This window comes from Chenopodium quinoa, unplaced genomic scaffold (genome assembly GCF_001683475.1).
Source record: "Chenopodium quinoa cultivar QQ74 unplaced genomic scaffold, ASM168347v1, whole genome shotgun sequence".
Taxonomy (NCBI): Eukaryota; Viridiplantae; Streptophyta; class Magnoliopsida; order Caryophyllales; family Amaranthaceae; genus Chenopodium; species Chenopodium quinoa.
In genome coordinates, this window is record NW_018742914.1 from 8,468,825 (window position 1) to 8,490,979 (window position 22,155).

At 36.4% G+C, this 22,155-nt stretch overlaps 2 protein-coding genes and 1 pseudogene across 2 annotated transcripts; 2 read left to right on the top strand and 1 right to left on the bottom strand.

The window, feature by feature from the left end:
* Positions 1–249: 249 nt before the first annotated feature.
* Positions 250–2,773, top strand: LOC110727799. The gene is made up of 3 exons (XM_021907369.1): positions 250–2,147; positions 2,233–2,478; positions 2,589–2,773. Exon 1 carries the CDS (start codon positions 1,097–1,099, stop codon positions 1,865–1,867), a length of 771 nt encoding a protein of 256 aa, XP_021763061.1. The 5' UTR covers positions 250–1,096; the 3' UTR covers positions 1,868–2,147; positions 2,233–2,478; positions 2,589–2,773.
* A 2,222-nt stretch (positions 2,774–4,995) lies between these two features.
* On the bottom strand, positions 4,996–8,310 carry LOC110727732 (protein FAR1-RELATED SEQUENCE 5-like). The gene is made up of 7 exons (XM_021907313.1): positions 7,882–8,310; positions 7,278–7,591; positions 6,185–6,853; positions 6,064–6,090; positions 5,434–5,956; positions 5,118–5,192; positions 4,996–5,004 (listed from the first exon to the last, which is right to left on the bottom strand). The coding sequence occupies exons 1-7, from the start codon at positions 8,308–8,310 to the stop codon at positions 4,996–4,998; spliced, it is 2,046 nt and encodes a 681-aa protein (XP_021763005.1).
* A 5,427-nt stretch (positions 8,311–13,737) lies between these two features.
* LOC110727800 lies at positions 13,738–14,707 on the top strand (annotated as a pseudogene).
* The last annotated feature ends 7,448 nt before the right edge of the window (positions 14,708–22,155 follow it).

Below are 22,155 nucleotides of genomic sequence, written 5' to 3' on the forward strand. Positions count from 1 at the left end.
TTTGAAAAATAGCAGGATCACCTGCAACCCCCTTCCTCCCTTAAACAAGAACACACACACACACACACTTACACACACACATACACATACACATATACAAGCACACAGACACACATATATGCACACACACACTGACACTGACATACACACACAGACACACACAGACACACACAGAGATACACACACACACACAGACAGATGCACATACATACATGCACTCACAAACTATAATAGAATATGAAATCAGAATTGAAATGTGTGGGTAGGTTTCAGTAAGGGCTGTTTATGGTATTTTCTAAGTTTTTATTTTTATTTTTATGCATTAACTGTTATTTATTTGTTTAATTTTAATGTACTAATATTTTCTATCTTACTTGTTTGTAGCTTTTATATGTTGATCATTTTGTCATTGAGGAAGTTAGAGCGAAACGAGAAACTCCTGTTCTAAAAGGCTGGACAACGAATATGTTGTCTAGCCGTGAGAAATTGGAAATTTTTAAGGGGAGGCTTGGAATTTTCGATAAAAATCTGAAGGTTGTTGGTCCTTCTAGCAGCAAACAACCAAAAATGGTATTTCACTTTCAATCAATACTTAGCTTTTTTGCCTTTTAGAATTTAATTGAATTGGACCAAATCTTGTTAGATTTCATTGCAAACGATCCCAACTTATTCTGACTTTTTTTTTTTTTTTTTTTTTTTTTGCATTCAGGAAACATCTGTTCCAACTGTTCCACAAACTAATGAAGATGTTGAAGTAGATCCAAAGAAGGTATTTATATGATTTTTAATGTAGATCTAATATTAATTTATTTTGTTGTTTAATGACATCCATTCTAACTCAATGTTCTGAATTCTATTATGTGAAGTTTGGTTGGCAAAATTGGGTTGTGGAGTATCAGCAACAGTTGAATAATGATGCAATGTGGCACTCTATTATGGCGCATCAATGGAGTAGAGAAATCAGCAAAAAAATTAATTGCTCATTTGACAAATGAGCAAATATTTTACCATTGATTTTTTATTTATGTTTTTTTTATTTAGTCTTTTGTTTTATATTTATCTTATTTATGTATGTTTTTTTTTCTAGAAATGCTTAATGGATCTTGCAGCGTCTTCGACTAAGCTGGTGTTGGCATACATGGACTTTCATGAAAAACATGAACTAGCTGTGAACCATTTTCCTCACAATGAGAAAATACGAAAGCTGAAGGAAGATGCAATGGGTATTTGTGACGAGCAAAGATTGAGTTCTCAAGCTATGCCAGAAAATCATAGCTTTTCTTTTAGCCAAGACGATGAGTATTGGCAAGATCCAGCCGTCATTGAAGCTTGGGATAGATTTTCCAAGATTTCTGCTAATGAGAAGAATGTTGAATCCTCAGTCTTTGCTAGGGCTGATTGTCCAACCGTAACAGGAGCCATTGATGTAACAAAGATTGCGGCTGAAAGTGTTCAGATAGCAAATAGTCTTTCTGAAAATGAAGGTCTTGCTATTGTAGTTGAAACTGAAAAAGTTGTAGGAGGTTCAAGTATTCGATCTGGTTTGAGATCTTCAGTTAAAAAAGGATTTGGAACTCCTACTTTCAGTTTAGGATTTGATGATCCGGAGAACTCCCCAACTATTGTACAACCTTTAGTAGCTGTTGATGCTGATGTTCCTGTACGACCTTCAGTTGCTGCCGATGCTGATGTTCCTTGTGCTGTAGGTGGTGCTGATGTTCCTGTTTTGAAGAAGCGTAAAGTTCAACCATCAATGCTGCTTAGATCACCTTTTAAGGCACGGATTATCAACATTTACACTACATTATCAGAAGTTCAGAAAACTGTCTTGGAAGCTCTGTTTATTGATGATAAAAATCGTTTGTAAGTATTTTTTTTATTATAGAATTTGCTATCTTGTATACTAATTCATATTTGCTTTAGTGATATTAACTTTTTTAATTCCTTTATGCAATGATCTAGTCTTTTTATCCAAAGTTAATGGAGTGCATGATGTTGAAGTCATGAGATTTCAACTTGAAAAGCTGTATACTCACCTTAAAATTGATTCAGAAATCATTAATGCTTGGTGTAGTATTTTGAATTATAATGAGCAATTTAGAGACTCAAGTTCTCCTGCTCGTTTCTTTTTTAATGTTACTGCTACTGTAAGTTCATATTCTTTAATTTATTTTATTTTATTGAAGTATTTTACAGTATTCCAGTTGTATTAATTTTTTTTTAAACATGTAGGAGTGTCTTGTTCATTATGAGATTGATTCTGTTAGTTATCGGAATACTACGTTTCGTGAGGTTGCTCAGTAGTTATACAGCCAAAGTGTTGTCCCAAAGAAGGACATTCAACTTTTCTTCTTCCCAGTTTACGAAATAGGTCATTATTTCTTGGTATGTTTCAACACTACCACAGAGCATGGTAATATTGAGGTTATTGATTATAGTGAAGATTCCGGAGATCATACACAGCTTTTAAAACATTTGGTACGGTTTAAAAGTTAATTTCTATTAACATTATGTTTGCTTATTTCAATAAAATTATTAGATTTTAAAAATATCTATTATCTTTTCTCATTTGACATGTTTATTTTTAGAGAAGTGCATTTTGCAATTTTATGCAATATGAAGGAAATGTACAGAGCTCTGTGTTGTCAAGTGATATCAAGCGCATGGAGCATGTTACACTTGATTCTCCTTGGAAGTCTACAGATAATAATCATTTGCACTGTGGAATTGCATAGATGAGGATTATGGAAACGTACATGGGTTTGTCAAAGTGGGCTTCAGGTTTGAAGAAGAATAATGTAAGTCTTTCATCTTATATGAATTGTCCTTAGATACTTGTTTGCTGGATTTTACAAGGTGTACAATTTTTACTTGTTAATTTCTAATACTCTCTGAGTTTATAAGAATATGGATATGTAAAGTGCAAATTTGAATGATAAAGAAAATTCATGATAATAAAAGGATATTAGTATGTTTATATGCACCACCAAAATATTTTTTTTTATTATTCTTATATAGAAATTTAAATAAATCTTGCTCATTTGTCAAATGAGCAGCCAATAATTTGCTCATATTTCAAATGAGCAAGCAATTATTTGACTGAATTAATTTGAATTCTGTTTATTGTTTGAAAAATAGCAGGATCACCTGCAACCCCCTTCCTCCCTTAAACAAGAACACACACACACACTTACACACACATATACACATAAATACACATACACACGCACACAGATACACACACAGACACACACATAGATACACACACAGACACACACACATAGATACACACACAAACAGATGCACATATACACACACTGACACAGACACACACACACAGACACACACACAGAAACACATGCACATACTTAAACTGGCATCAACTAGTGCTCTAGGCTGTGGATTATGCATCCTTGATAAGTGAAATCTTCCAAGCTTCCATCTGTTTATGCATAGCAGAAAAGGTAGCACACTAAGGCAGCTTCCTACTCTGGTTTTTTTTTTTTTTTTTTTTTTTTTTTTTTTTTTTTTTTTTTTTTTTTCTTGAAGTAGAGGCTTTGCACCAACATTTCAATAATTAAAAAAACAGGACAAAATTTCCACAACTTCTAATAGAATTCTGTTTATGTCCAATATAAGTAGCAGATGGTTCTGAGTGACCTTGCAGACCAATCATCCGCCTTCCCTTTTCCAACTCAGATGAAACTTGGACTATAAACTGTAGAGCAATTGAACCAAAATTCAGTGAACCCAGTGAACCTTTAGCAAGATTTCAAGCTACTTTTCTTTTTAAATAAATGTAAAGGAACCAGAATTTGGGTTTCTTATTACTTATTCTATTCTTCTTCTACGTGCTTCGTGCTTCACCCTGTTTTATACATTTATATTTTTTAAAATTTTCTTGTTTTATTTTTTCTTTCCTATTTCTTACAGGTGATAATCATGGAAAAACTTCGTGTGAAGTACAACTTGGAAATAATTTCAAGCGAAATAAACACAATTCAATCCGTTAAAGAAATTCCTCAAAAGAAGAAAAAGCTAAAGAAAGTTTCTCCTAAGACTGAAGAAGAAAAAGTTGAAGAACAAAAGGGTGAAGAAGAAAAAGCTTAAGATGAAAAGGCTACTTGTTAGTGTTACCTCAATATTTTGCTTGGTGTAGTATTGATTAAGGTGTTGACATAGCTTTCTAATTTTAGGGAAGTAGAGAAACAATGATTTAATCAACTTGTAAATTGTTATTTTTTGAATGATGTAAAAATGGTGACGTTTGATTATGGTGACTTTTGTGTTTACCTGAAATACTTTGTCATTTATACCTACCGTTTTTTTGAACTATTTGTTGATTTACAAATGAGCAACGAACTATTTGAGCAAATAAACATTTGCTTATTTGCTTATTTGAGCAAATAAACAAAGAACAATTATTTGCTCAAGGGTAGAGCAAATTATTCTTTGCTCATTTGTCAAATGAGCAACTAACTATTTGCTCAATTGACAAATGAGCAAAGAATAATTAACTCATTTGAAAAATAAACAAAGAACAAATTACTCATTTGACAAATGAGCAAAGAGTAATTTGCTCATTTAACAAATGAGCGAAGAAATGCTTGTTTATTTAATGAATGGTTAAAAATAAATTTTGCTTATTTGACAAATGAGCAACTAACTATTTGCTCATTTGACAAATGAGCAACTAACTATTTGCTCATTTGCAAAATGAGCAAAAAATTGATTGTTCATTTTCCAAATGAGTAAATAATTGATTCTGTTAAGAAATATAAAATCAACAGAATATTAACAAAATTTAAAACACAAATTTCCAGGATCTTTATTATTTCTTATGGTATTTTTTTATGTGTTGCATTTTATTGTTTGAAAAATAGCAGGATCACCTGCAACCCCCTTCCTCCCTTAAACAAGAACACACACACACACTTACACACATATATACACATAAATACACATACACACGCACACAGACACACATATATGCATTCACACACACTGACACAGACACACACAAACAGATACACACATAGATACACACAGATACACACACACACACAGATACACACACAGACACACACACAGACAGATGCACATACACACACACTGACACAGACACACACTGACACAAACACACACAGAAACAGATGCACATACTTACACGCACTCACAACCTGTAATACAATCTGAAATCAGATTTTGTAATTAGATTCAGAATTAGATTTTGAAATTAATTTATGGAATCGGAATTATGATCAGCTACTGAATTGAAATGTTTAATATATAATGAGGAGATGTGCCAAAAATATTAAATCTTATATTTATGTAAAGTTATCATTACACTTTTTTTGGACAATTTCTAATATCATGGTGACTCAATTCACCAAAACCTCTACATAATCTCTTCTTTTTTTGGTTTTGTTCTACAGTTTTTTCTTTTTCTCCCTTCAGCCTTTTTGCACTTCTACCTCTTGTTTCAACATTTGGCACATCAATCCCAGCCCCTTTCTCTTTTGAAGTCTCTTCATTTGATACATGAACTCCAGTCCCTTTATTCTTTGAAATTTTTGGAGGTTTGACAATTATTTCAGTTGGCACACTAGCTCCAATCAATAGCTCAATGTCTTGTGCTTTGTTGTTTGCACTTCCTGTTGTTTCATTATTTATTGCAATCCTCTTAGCTTCCAAATCCTTTCTTATTCCTTGAAGATTTATCACAAGATCTTGAATATCTTCATCATTTCCTTCTGCCAAACTTACACAAGTGTGTATCTCTGACCATAAGTCATTTAACAATTTTTTCTTGTCAATTAAATTAGCACATTGCTCCAATAGGTTTCCACCCAAGTCAAAAATTGGTTTTTTTAGTGCCATAGTAGTCCATTTGTGTAGCATATACTGCTCAGGAATGGTTTCAAACCTTTTTGCTTTCCAAACCCAAATCATATGTCTGCATGGAATACCTTGTCTATAAAACAACTTGCAAGAACATGTGGTGTCATAGTTAGTTGGATTAAACACAACATCAAATGTTCTAATTCGATTTCCTTCACTTACTTTTGCAACTTCCAATCCATTTTCTTTCTTCAATTCATCAACACCACAAGAAAAACAAGCAATTTCAACCTCATATTGAAATTCATAAAAGACAGAGTTAGTATATAAATGCGAGGCATGCCTTTCTATCCCTAGTGGTGTTTTGCACTCAGGATATTTGTGCTTTGAATCATTATCATTCTGACCTTGAGTGTGTCTCTGGGCATCAATTGTAGCTTCATATCTCAAGTAAAACTCAACAAGTGACACATGAGGATTGATAAAGGAGCAGAAAAAGTTGTTTTCGCTTTCGGATCTTGATGTTGTACGCATTATTCCTCCAAGGAACACATCTCTGAAATACGCCGGAATCCACTTGTTCCTTATCTTGTACATATAACCTAACCACTCATGTTCTTCCAAGTGGTATTCAACCATCACCTTGTTCCACCTTTCTTCAAACTCAGCAGGTTCAATTTCAAGATGCCAAACACAAGCACATAATTTTTTTAGGAAACCAGTTTCTTCTTGCATGATTGATTTCTCCACCTTATCTGGTAACTTTTTCATTATGTGCCACATACAGAACCGATGTTCAGTCTTGTTAAACGCACTTTTAACAGCAATTTTCATTGCTGGATCTTGATCTGTAATCATACAATTCGGTTCATTTCCACCCATTGCTTTAAGAAATGATCTGAACAACCACTCAAATGACACTATATCTTCCTTCGCTATGAAACCAGCAGCAAAAGTAATGCAGCTCTTATGATGGTCAACCCCTGTAAATGGAGTAAACACCATGTTGTACCTGTTTACACAAACAGATTAAATTTTAAATGATCAAATAATTACACACACACATACATACACACACATGTACTTAGACACAGACACAGACACGCACACACACACACATACATACACGCACTCACAATCTGTAATAGAATCTGAAATCAGATTATGAAATCAGAATTGTCATCAGCTACTGAAATAATTCAATGCTCATTTGACAAATGAGCAAATAATTGATTGCTCATTTGTCAAATGAGCTTATAACTCAATGCTAATTTGTGAAATGAGCAAATTATTGAATGCTCATTTCTGAAATGAGCAAATAAGTCAATGCTCATTTGTGAAATAAGCAAACAGTTATACTAAGTTCATTTAAAACAAAGTTATTAATTTAAGCTATAGTTATAACATAAAAATGAATTGTGATTTTTATGAATTACCTATTGGTTTGGTATGTGGTATCAAAGGATACCATATCACCAAAAAGAGCGTAACTCTTTTTACAAAGGGGGTCAGCCCATAATGCTCTACAAAGGCAATAATCTTCATCCATCTCAAAATCAAAGAAAAAAGCACTCCACATTAGCTTTTTGTTGGTAAAGTTATCCACGAACATTTGAGCATCACTCCCTTGAATGTATGCTTTCAAATCTCTATGAAATTTTTTGAAATCTTGCTTAGATGCACCGATGTTATCATATCCTCCAACAATTTCCTTCATCATTCGAAAAGTTGCAACATGACCAATATTCACCTATTTAAAGAACAAAACAATTTGTCAAATGAGCAAATAATTTAATGCTCATTTTTCAAATGAGCATACTACTTTTATTAGAACATACAGAGAATTCATGAAACATAAGAGACTTTTAAAGTCGTACCTTAGAATTATTCACAATTATTTTTTTTGTGCAATATGTTCATTTTTCTTCCTTCTTTTTGGAAGAGATTGCAACTAGGTGTATAAAGTGCATGAGTATGTCCCTCATGAAATTGTGACACTATGAATTTGTTATCATCACAATGCTTTATGACAATATGTGCCTTGCACCCAACACGAGTAACGAGTCTCTTCCTTTTGATTGAAGTTTTTTCTTCATTGCTTTCTCCTTCGTTGTTATTTGAATCTTTTTCAACAGTAGGCTTTCTTTTCTCTTTGTATCCTTCTTTATTGCATAAGATATACTGTGATTTCAATTCTTTGCTTCTTCTTTGCCTTTTAGTTGTAGACTTTCTTGTGTTGAATCCAGCAGCAAATGCGTATCTTTTATAAAATTCAAGGCCCTCTTCAAGATTATTAAACTTCATCCCTATAGCTGGTTTCAACTCATTGGGGCATATTGGAAGCCATTCTTTTGTTCCTCCAGGAGTGAGCAAAGGTGCTACTTTAGGAGAAACTACTATTGTAGGAGTAGTTGCCACATTTGTGATGGTACTAGAATGACTGTCAAGTTCTTCGTTGTTGCTCATCATTTCTAACATTAAATATAATAGAAATAACAGGTTAGTAACAATTCCATAAAATAGTTTAAGGAAGCTCATTAAAAATCTCATATGTGTTGCTGAATCATGTTTTTAACCATACTAATTACTACTTACAGCAGAACTCTTACACTTACTCACACACACACACACACACACACACACACAAAATAATTTCAGAATCTAAAATAGATCTAAAATCAGATTCAGAATCAGAATTGCAAACAGAAAGATGAGGGGGGAGGGGGGAATAGGTTTGTATAAGGAAGTGTAAGAAGGGAGTGTGGTTGGTGTGCATGAAACATACCAAGAAGAAGGGGGGTGGGGCTTGTGTGCAGGCAAGAAAACCAAGGAACTCAATGCTTTGATAGCATATTTGCCTACAAAAACCATACATTCTTAGACACACACACACACACACAGTAATTTCAGATTATCATAGCACACAGAAGTGCTCAATCTAAGAAACACAACCACTTGCTCATTTGATAAATGAGCAATTAAATATTTTCTCATTAGCTACAGCTACCTCTTTCATTTTCATTGCTTCTGCAACTTAAATATTTGGATTTGCTCAATTTAATTATGTTTGCTCATTATATGTTTTTTTATATTATTACAAATATTTAGGTTTGCTCATTTTATATTCATTTGCTCATTTTAAATTTGATTGCAAATTTTCAATTTCTATCAAATTAATCAAACCTAAATTGTTGATTTAATTCAAAAAATTTCAAAGAAGTAAATTCAATCAAATCCATAATTGATGCAATTAAACAAGCAATTCAATGAGAACAGAACAAACCACAAAAATCGAAAATTATCATGCAATTAACATGCAATTCATAACCTGGCGATTGATGCAATTAAATATGCAAATTAATAAGAACAGAACAAACCAAAAAATCAAAAATTATCATCCAATTAACATTCAATTCAATAACCTGGCGAATTTAATTTGTAGCAGCGATTGCAATCGCGATTAGTAATATAGCGCAAGGCGAGCAAGGTCGGTGTGAACTTGCTTATGATTACTTTGATGAAGCAATTGATGAAGCAATCTGAAGCAATGAGAAACAGCGTAACTGATTAGGCGCCATTGATGAAGCTCTTGGTGGAGAGAGAAGTTAGTTAGCTAGGTGGAGAGAGATGACAGTTAGGTGTGATTTTAGGAGTTTTATGTGATTAATCACATGCGTTGGATTGAATACAATTTGATGGCTGAGATTGGTTCTCACATATAGGATGTGTTCTCACATAGAAGGTGGTTCTCACCGGATCCCAACCCTATATATATATATATATATATATATATATATATATATATATATATATTTTTTTTTTTTTTTTTTTTTTTTTTATATATATATATATATATATTATTCATCTATTATGTAAAGAATATTGAATAGTTCATTATTGGTTGTGTGATTCTTTTGTTTTCTTTCCCCATTCAATTATTTTGGTGTTGTATGTGGCATTGCAAGCTGTAATTTGTTAAGAGATTTCTCATCATATAATAATATTTATGCATAGACTTGGTGTTGTATCTATCTTTCCAATTTCCATAATCTAATTTAATAATTTTAATTTATCAATTTGTTTAATTGCTTGTCTATAACTACTTCAATTCGTATGTCACAATGTGTTTGGCCTGGACCCAATCAAAGAGTACCATGCAATGTAATATCTAGAGCTTCAATTGCAAAACTAGGCCAATTGTCAATTATATTGACATGAGCTCGTGACAAGAAGAGTATCTCCTCAAGTTTTATACTGTAGGTTAATTATGATCTCTCATATTCTCCAATATAGGAAGTTTAGATTGAAAAAAAAGTATCAAAAAAACTCAAATGTGCATACAAAATCTAAGTTGTTTACTCATAAGTAAGTCGTCTTGAGTAGTTTAACATTAATGTGGATTTAAAACAATATTAATTATTCAAAGATGTAAATTAGAAATACATATGAAAGTGAGGGATATCTCAAGTGGTTAGAGCTCGTCTCTCGGTTCCAAGAGATCTTAGGATCGATTCTCATCACCCGCCTTTGTAAAATATGGACGGAGTAACACACACCTAAATGTCTTAAGCCCCTTACAATATTAAGGGTGTGTTTTTTTCACCTTACTAGGTTAAGTCCCGTGCCATGCACGGTAATTTTTAATAATTATTTCATATTAACACTACATTTAGATATAAAATAAAAATTTGTCTAAAATATTATGCTGAATTTATTAAAGAGCCTGGTAGCCAATATATTTTCTTTAAAACTACCTTTGGGTACACATACCTCTGTGTACACCTGAGTGTATATAAAAGATGATAATTGGCCACTGGCAAGACATGATTTTAAAATACGCATTTGTTAATATGCATATATGTTTGTATATATTTTATTTCACTAATAAATTGCATTGGTATAATTTATTAACCAAATGAATTTCTTAAAATGTAGGACATTACAAATTATGTTGAGAATGATTTTTTTTTTTTGCGTAAATTTAAAGTTGTTAATTTTTTTGTGGAAAGATACATCAAATCTTTTATTTTAAGTAATTTTTTTAATATTTGATATTCGAATTACTTTCTAGAGCTTCTAATATATAATTAAATAAAAATAATTAAAAAATAGAATCCTTGTTGTAATATTTGACACAAATTCTATAAAAAAATCTAATTTATTTTTTACTTATGTTTATATAGTTTACAATATATTATGGAAATATACATCAAATCTTTTATAATCTTTTATATATGTATTAACTAGATGAAGTCCATGATGCACGGTTTATTTGTATTTTTCAAATAAAATATTTTACTAAATATATATTTATCTAATAATTAAACTTTGTGATATTCGCTTGCTTACTACTTGAATTTTTCCATTATAAAGTGAATTATTAACTTTTTTTTTTCTCATATTTAGATAAAATTCGTAATATAAATAGATAATATTTTATTTTACAAAGTTTCGTATGTGGCTGGTCACATTGTGTAGTCGGGATTACTTGGTCAGGTTTTACTTGGTTGATCAAGGGTTACTCAATCGATTAGGGGTTATTCGGTCAGTGTTGGGTGTGCCTCATCAGGCCACACGATATGACCAGCCACACAAAAAACGCGCTAATTTTATTTTTATAATTAATATAAATTTTTTATCTAAAATAAATTGCAATTCTTTTTTTTCATTAGCTAAAATATAACATTTTCCTATGTGACGCTCTAAAATTAATCTTACGTAGCATAATCCTATTGTAGCGTTTTAAAATTATTAATCCTACGTGGAGCTTTTTTATTATAATTTTACGTAGCGCTTCAAAAAAGCCTAATCTTATGTGGCATAATCTGATTGTAGCGTTTTAAAAATATTAATTGCACGGTTTATTTTTTTAAAACAAATATTTTTTTGTTATTTTATTCGTTGTACGTATAATATCATTTAATATTTTTATTTAAAAATAAATTGTTCATTTCCTCTCATTCATTATATATTTATATAAAACTTCTAAACTCAAAAAATAATATTTAACATTTAATTAATTTAAACTTTAAAATCTCATTCCTCAATTTTGCTTATATAGCATTCGAATTATTTTATTCCAAAAGAAATTATAAATCTCTTATTTAATTGGCTATAACTAAAATGTATAATCCTACATGGTGCGTTAAGAAAATTTAATCCTACGTGGCTCTCTAAAAACTCGGGAAAAAACTCTCCTTTATATATATATATATATATATATATAATATATATATATATATATATATATATAATATATATATATATATATATATATATATATATATATATATATTAGATCTGTTATCTTTTATTTATGTATTGTATAAGATTTGTTTCCAAAATATTTTATTCTTTAAAAATAAAAAAACTAAGGGCACACCACAGAAGATGACATATGTTATTACTGGTGTGTCTTTTAATATATAGTCATTGATTGATTGGACATGAATTTATATGAATTTTTCTGAACTTATTAGACCTTATTGAACTCATTAGACCTTATTGAACTTATTAGAACTTATTTGACCTTATTAAAACTTATTGGACTTTATTATACCTTATTATTAGATTTGATTAGAGCTTATTGGAACTTATTAAATCTTATTGAACTTATTAGACCTTAATTATTAAACTTATTAGGTCTTATTAAACTTATTGGATCTTAATATAACTTATCTGAATTTAATAGACCTGAAACTTATTTTTATAAGGTGAGAGAACAAGCCCTAAATCTTACTTCTTCTTTTTGTTAAACACAATTTATTAATGTAACCCATTTTTTTTTAATCAACCAAGCTTGTTAAATCAGCACAAACAGTCAAAATTTGTTGATTATTAATTTTTCAAGGAGATGACTATGTAAATTTTTTCTATACGTTACCATTAATATATCAAGAACGAATACTAATAAAGAAATAAATAAATTGTAAAATTTGTATATGATGAAAGGTAACTTTTTTTTTTTTTTATTTTTAGGGAACAGGTAAATGTGTTATAGTTGGACTAAATTGCTAGAAATGATATCAAAAAAAAAAATATTATTGCTAGAAATAATTTAGATAATCAAATTGACAGGATCAACTTACACTTAATTACAGACCTCACAACATATTGCATATTTCAATCCTAGCTTTCTAGTCATGCTACTGTACGCAAAGTGAAGCCATGCATAAACAATGCGATGAATCATATGGCGAAGCAATACCATTGACATATCGTTTTATGGATCTTGTCTTTGAACTACTCAACTTCGACGATTTTTTTTAAAGATCTAAACATAAGTTATTTATACTTTAGAGATCTAAACATAAGTTATTTATACTTAAGCTTGACCCGACACAATATTAAATCACCTCTATAATAGATCAATCAATTAATTTCTACCAAACTCATTATATCAGGCTAACTGTAGTCTGTAAATAATTAATTAACATAGTTGATTAAAATTTTATGGGTGATACTCAAGAATTGGGATCAAATTTCGTCTATATCACTTACCCTTAAGAAAAACTTAAAAGTCAAGCCCAAAGCCTTAGCTTACCCTTTCTAAAAAAAGGATGGAGACTGTATGATTCCATGTTGGTTTCATTCATTATTTAAAGTATAGAGTATATTTTGACAGTCCATTGATGATATGTACATCTTGACTAAGCTATATTTTGCTATGTATAAACATCTTTGTTTTGTAGTTTAATTAATTATATTTAATTAAGAATAATACATTTTAAAAATTAAATTAATTATGCGTTGACTAAGTACCTATTCAATTGGCCTCTTAGACCAGTAAAAGTATGACAAATTCTTTGAGATTTCAAGCCAATACACTCTTAATAACTATATATACTCTCCTATTCTTAAGTAACTTTGTTCATTAAGCAATTTATAAGCCCACAATATAATAATTATAATTTGTGGCTAATTAATTGTTTAATTGTATCGTTAAATCATGAAGCAACAACAGCCTGCAATGGGAATTCCGGTGGCCGAGCCGACTGCTCCTCCATTCCAACCCCTGAATCAACCAGGTGCTGCTGTTGGAGACTTCTCTACCGGTCTTTGCGATTGTTTCTCTGATCCTTCCCTCTGTAAGTCGTTGCTTTGCCTTTATGTATAATACATAAAATTACACCCTCTTACATTCTTCTACGTGTACATACACGATCGAGCAGGTTGCATGACTTGTTGGTGCCCATGCATAACATTTGGACGGATAGCTGAGATAGTTGATAAAGGCTCCTCATGTAAGAATATATATATCTTAACCTTTTACTTTAATTTATAAACGTCCTTGAAAAAAAAAAAAATTGCTACCTCCGTCTCTAATAGATTGCTCACATATCGATTGTACATTTTGTTGTGAAATGTAGCATGTGGAATGAGTGGGGCGTTATATGCACTACTTCTTGGTCTCACGGGCTGTCAATTCATATATTCATTCACATATCGATAAAAAATGAAGGCCCAGATGAGAATGCCAGAGAATAGTTTCGGAGATTGTTGTATCCATTTTTGGTGTGAGTCTTGTGCATTATGCCAAGAGTACCGTGAGCTTCAACGCCTTGGCTATGATCTTCCCCTCGGTAATTATTATTAATCTCTCTTTTATTTTTTTATATTTTTTTGAGGGAAAATCTTTCTTTTATTGTTTGATTGTTCAACATTTATTATAAAAAATTTCAACTAATTATAAATTATGTTTTTTATTATAGGTTGGCATGGTAATGTGGAAAGACAAAATCAAGGAGTGGTGATGCCTCCATCGGTGCCAGGTGGCATGACTCGATAGGTCGGATGATATATTTAATGAGTAACCTTGGGAGATAACTTTAAAAAAAAAAAAAAAAAAACTATTCATATATATTTGTAAAATAACATAATGAATGTATACTAGCTACTCCATATGATGAATGTATTTTTTTTTTTTTTTTTTTTTTTTTTTTTTTTTTTTTTTTTTTTTCTGGCCAGTCTAATTTGAGAGAGAACTATATCCTCTTGTGTGATTTATTCAAGTTTTCTTTGTAAAGTATGAGTCCAGTTTGCTTACTCAACTTGATTATGTTTGGGCCCAGTCCACAAATGAAAATAAATAAAGCCCAATAGGCAAGGTTTAACCCTCATACTCTAAAGCCAAGTCAAGTAAAGCACGGCCCAGTCATATGGCAGCCCATTTGACTACTCAAGCCCAATCCACTCAATTGGAACAAGGTATAAAAGCTCATATTTTTGCATAATTACGGTCATTCACACAAATTGCCTCAAGCAGCAAATTATCTTGCATAGCTTTCCTCTCATTACCTTACATCCGTACTGACTTCGGCATCGGAGGGGCCTTCCTCGGCACAACCCCCGAGGCCAGTTTACGTGTGTTCAACTGTGCAGGAAATCCTCAATTCGGTCATCACTCGAATTGGGCTTCATCTCCACTCATCCGAAGGACCTGTTGAAGGTCCATTGTTTCCTGACCGAAATAATTTGGCGTCATATGTGGGGATACTTACAAAAATTCAGCCAAAAATCTCATACCAATCTTAGCCAACGCAAAAAGATGACTAAGAGCGGGAAAAACTCGAAAAAAGCTAAGAAGATGACTCTTATTATGACGAGAGACCATCGGTCACCCACGCCGTTGCCTGAGCCGTCCGCCTCAGTCTCGAGGATTCCGCATTCTCCGAGAAGAGAAGGACTGTCTGGGGAGTCTCCTCCTCGACAGAGACGTCAAAGCGCTGACTCACCGAGAGAAAGTAAGGCTCAGCCTGAGAGTCCTCAGCAGAGTAGACACTCTCACTCACAGCCAAAATCGACCCCACCCACGGGTCCTTCGACCGAAGAAGTGATGAGGGCTATGGTTGTGTGCATGGAATTCATGAACGCATTGGGAGGACGCTTCCTATCCACGAAGAAATCACCCTCTCCTCCTCCTAAATCGCATGATCGGAAGAGAAAAAGCGGTGCGGAGGGAGAGAGGCAGGCCTCGTCCTCTAAAGGGGAAGGGAGCCAAAGGGCTGGACACCCAGGCGGGTCTGGGCAGGGACAGAGAAGGGGCTCCGGTCACTTACGAGGGGCATATGTACCTTAACCCCAGGTCCGAAGCTACCTGGTGCAAATACTTCCCTACAACCCTTAAAGGTGTTGCCCAATCATGGATCACCAAAGGGCTGAAGGAAAGCTCCATAACGGGCTGGAGCGATCTCGCCAACAAGTTCAAGAGCAAGTTTTCCACGGCTAACCGCCGAGAGAAAACCACTGCAGAGCTCATGGGCCTGCAGCAAGCGGAAGACGAAAGTCTCCGAGATTACTTGACTCGCTTCAGCAACGAGTCATCCAGAATCACAAGTCTGGATCAGAGCCTAGCCGTATTCGCACTACGAAATGGCTTACAAGCTGCTAAATTTCAGGATTTCATGGTCATGCATCCCCCGCAGACCTTGGAAGAAGCCCTCGACGCTTCGGATAAATTCATCCGAGCCGAGGAATGGAATAAGGCCAAGCTGCAATCTCGATCAGGACTTGCAAAGCCAAAAGGGAAGCCAGCCAAAGTTCTAGGGTCGAGGAAAGGGAAGGCAAAACCTCAGAACCTCCCTCGACCGCAGAGCCGAAGAAGGATAAGGCTCCCTATCTGGGAAAATTTGAATCTTACACCCCTCTCACCTTACCACGTACTAAAATCTTCAGTGCGACGAGGGAGGAGGGAAGATTCAAGAAACCGAAGCCACCTCCCTCTTGGCATCAGAAGAAGGGGAAAGATCATTGGTGCGAGTTCCACGAATCACGTGGGCATCACACTGAAGACTGCCTTCAGCTGAAGGACCAGATTGAAGAACTGGTCTAGAAAGGGTACTTAAAGAAATATGTCGCGGAACGCCGCGAAAAAAAGAAAGCTGAGAGAGACTCTCGGCAGGATCTGGACTACCACCGGAAAAGGGATAGACCTCCCGAGGAAGGAAATAATGATATCCTGACCATTTCCGGGGGTATTTCTCGGAATGCACTGAAGCGCCATCTGAGGGGTCTCACCCATCAGATTCATCATGCCGAGTTCCGAAAACCACAGTCTCTGGTGCCGAACATGATGTTCACATCTGAAGACTGCAGGGGGGTGGTGTATCCCCATGATGACCCACTGGTTATCATGACAAGCATTGCAAACCACAACGTCTATCGGACTCTGGTAGACGTTGGCAGCGGGGCGAATATACTTTTCCGAAAGGCATTCGACCAGCTGAAGTTGGAGAGCAAGCATTTGACTCCAGTTCCCTACCCGGTCACTGGATTCAACGGCTCTTCCTTATATCCAGATGGGAAAATTCTTCTTCCCGTCAGCCTCGGCCAAGACCGAGCAAGACGAAGCATCATGGCCGAATTCTTGGTCATCGATGCCCCATCAGTCTACAACGTCATTGTGGGGAGACCCCTCATCCATGATGTTCAAGGAGTCGTCTCGACGTATCATCAAGCAATGATCTACGTTTCAAACGAAGGACGCTCCGAAAAAATCTTGGGCAGCCAAAGAGAGGCCCGAGAATGCAATTTCCTTAAACCATCCAAGAGTCGCCGCAGTGACAAGGATGATGAGGAAGAAAAGGAGAAAGAGCGAGGTACCAAAAGGTCGAAAGGCCTAAGTGCTTTGGCTCAGGGGTCCCCAAAAAAGAGAACATCTTTGGGGACTGGAAAGGCAAGCTCTTCGGCTGGACCGAGAGATTCGGACAAAGATCAGCCAAAGAAAGGGAAGTCTACTGATATTGACAGTAGACCCAAGCCAGAAGAGCATGGCTCCAAAGCAATAGAGTTAGATGAACAAACTGAGTCAATACCGTTGACCGAAGGCGACACTGAAAAATGTGTCAGCATCAGACAAGGGCTCGATCCGAGCCTCCGGGTTGAATTAATCTAACTCCTTCGGGACAACCAAGACGTGTTCGCATTCTCATCAGCTGACATGCCGGGAATTGATCCGAACCTTATCTCACACAAGCTTAATGTCGACCCCACATGTCGGCCAGTTAAGCAAAAGAAACGGAATTACTCTGCTCAAAAGAACCGAGACATCGCAGCCGAAGTCAAAAAACTTCTGGACGCAAGGTTCATCGAGCCTTGCCAATATCCTAAATGGCTGGCGAATGTGGTGATGGTTCAGAAAGCTAATGGCACCTGGAAAATATGTGTTGACTTCACGGACCTGAATAGGGCCTGTCCGAAGGACTTCTATCCCTTGCCGAGAATCGATCAGCTGGTCGACTCGACAAGTGGCCATGCTCTGCTCAGCTTCATGGACTCATTTTCTGGGTACCATCAGATTTTCATGCACCCCGATGACAGAGCAAAAACGACATTCATTACAAGCACCGGGGTGTACAACTATAAAATGATGCCCTTCGGCCTGAAAAACGCCGGAGCGACATATCAGAGGCTGGTGGACCAAGTGTTTGCCGAGCAAAAAGGCCGCAACATGGAAGTCTATGTTGACGATTCCATCGTCAAGAGCAAAGAGGCGAAAGACCATGTTGCAGACCTAGCCGAAACGTTCGCCACTCTGAGAAAACACCAAATGAAGCTGAATCCGAAGAAATGTGTCTTCGGCGTGAGGTCAGGAAAATTCCTGGGCTTCATGGTCAGCAAGAGGGGGATTGATGCCAATCCCGCCAAAGTTTAAGCAGCTCTTGATCTTCCCGAGCCGAAGACAAAAAGGGACATTTCAGCGTCACATGGGGAGGATGACTGCCCTATCCAGGTTCATCTCAAAAGCCTCGGACAAAGGGTTTCCCTTCTTCAAAGCGCTGAAACTACCGAAATCTAAGGGACCTCATATGGGAAGATGAGCAAAAGATAGCCTTCCAGCAGTTTCGAGAACACCTGGTTAATCTCCCAACGCTGGCAAGGCCAACCGAAGGAGAAGTCTTGTACTTGTATGTGGCAGTTAGTCCTGCTACAGTGAGTGCGGTGCTGCTAAGGGAAGAAGAAAAGGCTCAGCAACCGATCTACTTCGTCAGTCACACTTTGACTGATGCCGAAACGCGTTACCCCCTGCTCGAAAAATTTGCATATGTGGTGGTGGTAGCAGCTCGGAAGTTAAGGCCTTATTTTGACTCACATCGGGTAGTAGTCTTAACGGATCAACCGCTGGAAAAAGTCCTCGGCAAGGTTGAAAAGTCAGGCAGACTAACAAAGTGGGCCTTCGAGCTCACCGAGTTCAGCATAAGCTATCAGCCGAGGGCAGCCATTAAGGCCCAAGCCTTAGCAGATTTCCTGGCCGAATGTTCTTATCAGGAAACACTCGACGAAGGGAAGGGAACTTGGACTGTGTTTACGGATGGCTCAGCCACTGTAAATGGTTCGGGAGCAGGGGTAGTAATTACCTCTCCCGAAGGCAAAAACTTCGAGTATGCACTCAAATTTTCGTTCAAGGCTTCTAACAACGAAGCAGAATATGAAGCAGCAGTTGCTGGCTTAGAACTGTGCATAGCCCTCGAAGCCGAGCATGTCTGTTTGAAAACAGACTCTCAGCTGGTCGCTAATCAGATTCGGGGCGAATATGAGGCCAAAGAGCCCTCCATGATATCTTATCTCGCCAAGATCAAGTCAGTTATAGAGAAGTTGAGAACTTTTGAAATTGAGCTGATCCCAAGGGGACAGAATGCTCAAGTCGACGCACTATCCAAACTTGCAAGTTCAACTCTCACTGAGCTGAATCGATATGTATATGTGGAAGTGCGCCGAAACAGAAGCATTGACCAAGAAATTGAGGTCCAATGCGTCGGGGCTGAACCGAGCTGGATGGATCCCATCCTTACTTACAAGCTTCAAGGAGAACTTTCCGAAAACAAAATCTTGGCCACAAAATTGAAAAGAATCGGCTCAAGATTTATCGTCTATAATGGGGAACTCCTGAAGAAATCTTTCTCAGCCCCACTGCTGAAATGTGTGGGTCCAACAGATGCAGATTATATCCTTCGGGAGATTCACTTCGACATCTGTGGAAACCACATAGGGGGAAGGACCCTGGCCCACAAAGCATTAAGGGTAAGATATTATTGGCCAACCATGATTTTTGACGCCAAAGAGCTGGTGAGAAAATGTGAAAAATGCCAAAAATTCGCACCAGTCATCCATCGGTCGTCGCGAGACCTTCAGCCGATTCTGAATCCACTCCCTTTTGCTCAATGGGGATTGGATATTTTGGGACCATTTCCCGAGGCTCCTTATCAGAAAAAGTGGCTGACAGTCAGAATTGACTACTTCAGCAAATGGATAGAAGCCGAAGCAGCCTCAAACATAACTGAGCGGACTGTTAGGAAATTTATCTGGCGGAATATCATTACTCTCTTCGGCATTCCAAAAGTGTTTGTCTTCGATCATGGGAGGCAATTCGATAATCTGCCGCTGAGGCGGTACACAGACCAGTTCGGCATAAAGCTGGCATATTCGGAAGTTTGTCATCCTCAAAGTAATGGCCAGGCCGAAGCTGCAAATAAACAAATACTCAATGCTCTCAAAAAGAGAGTTGAAGATCAAAAGTCCAAGTGGATAGAGGAACTTCACGAAACTCTATGGTCACTTCGGACAACCGAAAAAGAGGCTACAGGGTATTCACTTTTTGAATTGGTCGACGGATCCAAAGCTATTTTACCAGTGGAAATTGGCTCAGAAAGTCTTTGAGTCAATCAGTTCTCGGCCGAGGAAAATGAGCATCTCATGAAAGAGTCTCTTGATTTCTTAGACGAGATCCGAGATTCGGCAAGGGACAGAATGGCAGCATACAAACAGAGAATCAGCAAGTTCTACAACCGAAGAGTTCAGTCAAGACTCCTTAAGGTGGGAGACCTTGTTCTTCAAAATGCTGCCGCTGTCCAGAAAAGCCGCATCCATGGAAAACTCTCGGCTAACTGGGAAGGGCCTTATGAAATATACGATGAGCTCCAACCAGGAACTTATCGGCTTCGGCATCTAGATGGAACTGAGTTGAAAAACCACTGGAATGCAGATGTACTTAGGAAATTTCATGTGTAAAACCCCAATGCGGGAGAAAAATCTGTGTAAGTACATTTTCTTCAGATCAATGAAAATCTTTTGAGCCGCAATTATTCATAATTTCATTATGTTTTCATTATTTCTGTCTTCGTCGTTTTTGAAAAATTCAAGGTTTACACCCGGTGCTGTCCGAAGTATTGCATAATGATGCACTGTACTTCGGCAAGCCGAAGAACCTGCCGATATGGGGGTAACAAATAGAACCTCGAGGTATTTCATAATGATGCACTGTACCTCGGACGGATTTGTTACTCTCGGCGAGAGGTCATAGGCTCATCTAAGACATAGCCGAAAATAGGAATTGATAAAAGGCCCGAAGCATCGCATAATGATGCTCTGTGCTTCGGCAAGTCAACTCCGGGTGATGATTACACCTCTGAAGTATTGCATAATGATGCCTTGTACTTCAGATGATCATTGCCCTGGCACTGTGTCCAAGATAGTCGTTTCCTCGGAATGAATTAAAACCAGGCAGAATATAAGAAATAAACACAAGTGTTCGAACTATTGTGTGGCAACAAACCTTCGGCCACACCAAAAGATCGAGAGCAATAAAACTCAAACCTCTGAAGACCTCATCTTCAAAGTTCTAGGGGGGCAAGAGGTACTCACATACCAAGCCGAAGCCCAGTATTTGGGAAGTTCCAGGCCAAATCAGAGTAAAATGGGCAAGGCATAAAGAAGTAAGAGGAATTCTCAGCTAAATATTTCCAGGCCGAAGCTCTGTACTTAGCTAAATTTTGAAGAAATTTAAGAAAAGGCAATTAAGTTCAAAGCTATAAAAGCAGGCAAATTGAGAGGGAAAAGCTGAGATTCTATTTCGTCAATTCAGAGAAACTAGAACTACAAATACCAAGTTCAGAATATCTTACAAAAAAGTCAAAGTCGGCAGCCTCCCACATAGCGGAAAACACAGCTTCTGAAAGTACACAAAAACAAATTTCAAAGTTTGTACAAGGCGGGCTGAAATAAAAGAGAACAGGCAAAAGCTGATGCGGCGTTTACAGATTAAGCGCATGTTGATCCGCATGACTCAGTAGATGACTGCCCGAATTCCTATGCTTCAGCATTCTAGGGAACATTATTCGGGGCAGCCAGAGCCTCAGCATCGGCTGACGAGGAAGCAGGATGGGTGGCATTCGGCTCTTTCTCGGCTTTTTTCTCTCTTTCTCCATTCTTAGCTTGCCGAGCCAGGAATGCAACCTCAGCTGGACTGGCCTCATGCATGTGAGCATCTGTTGGATCCATGGACCAGGCCTCAGCCTGATCCCAATTAATTCTGGGCTC

Coding starts and splice junctions, on each gene's coding strand:
- LOC110727799 (XM_021907369.1), top strand. CDS start 1,097: ATGGATCTTGCAGCGTCTTCGACTAAGCTGGTGTTGGCATACATGGAC.
- LOC110727732 (XM_021907313.1), bottom strand. CDS start 8,310: ATGATGAGCAACAACGAAGAACTTGACAGTCATTCTAGTACCATCACA. Junction 6,854..7,277: donor ACCACATACCAAACCAATAG/GTAATTCATAAA, acceptor TTGTGTAAACAG/GTACAACATGGTGTTTACTC. Junction 5,193..5,433: donor AGGGAGAAAAAGAAAAAACT/GTAGAACAAAAC, acceptor ATCTGATTTCAG/ATTGTATTACAGGTTGTGAG.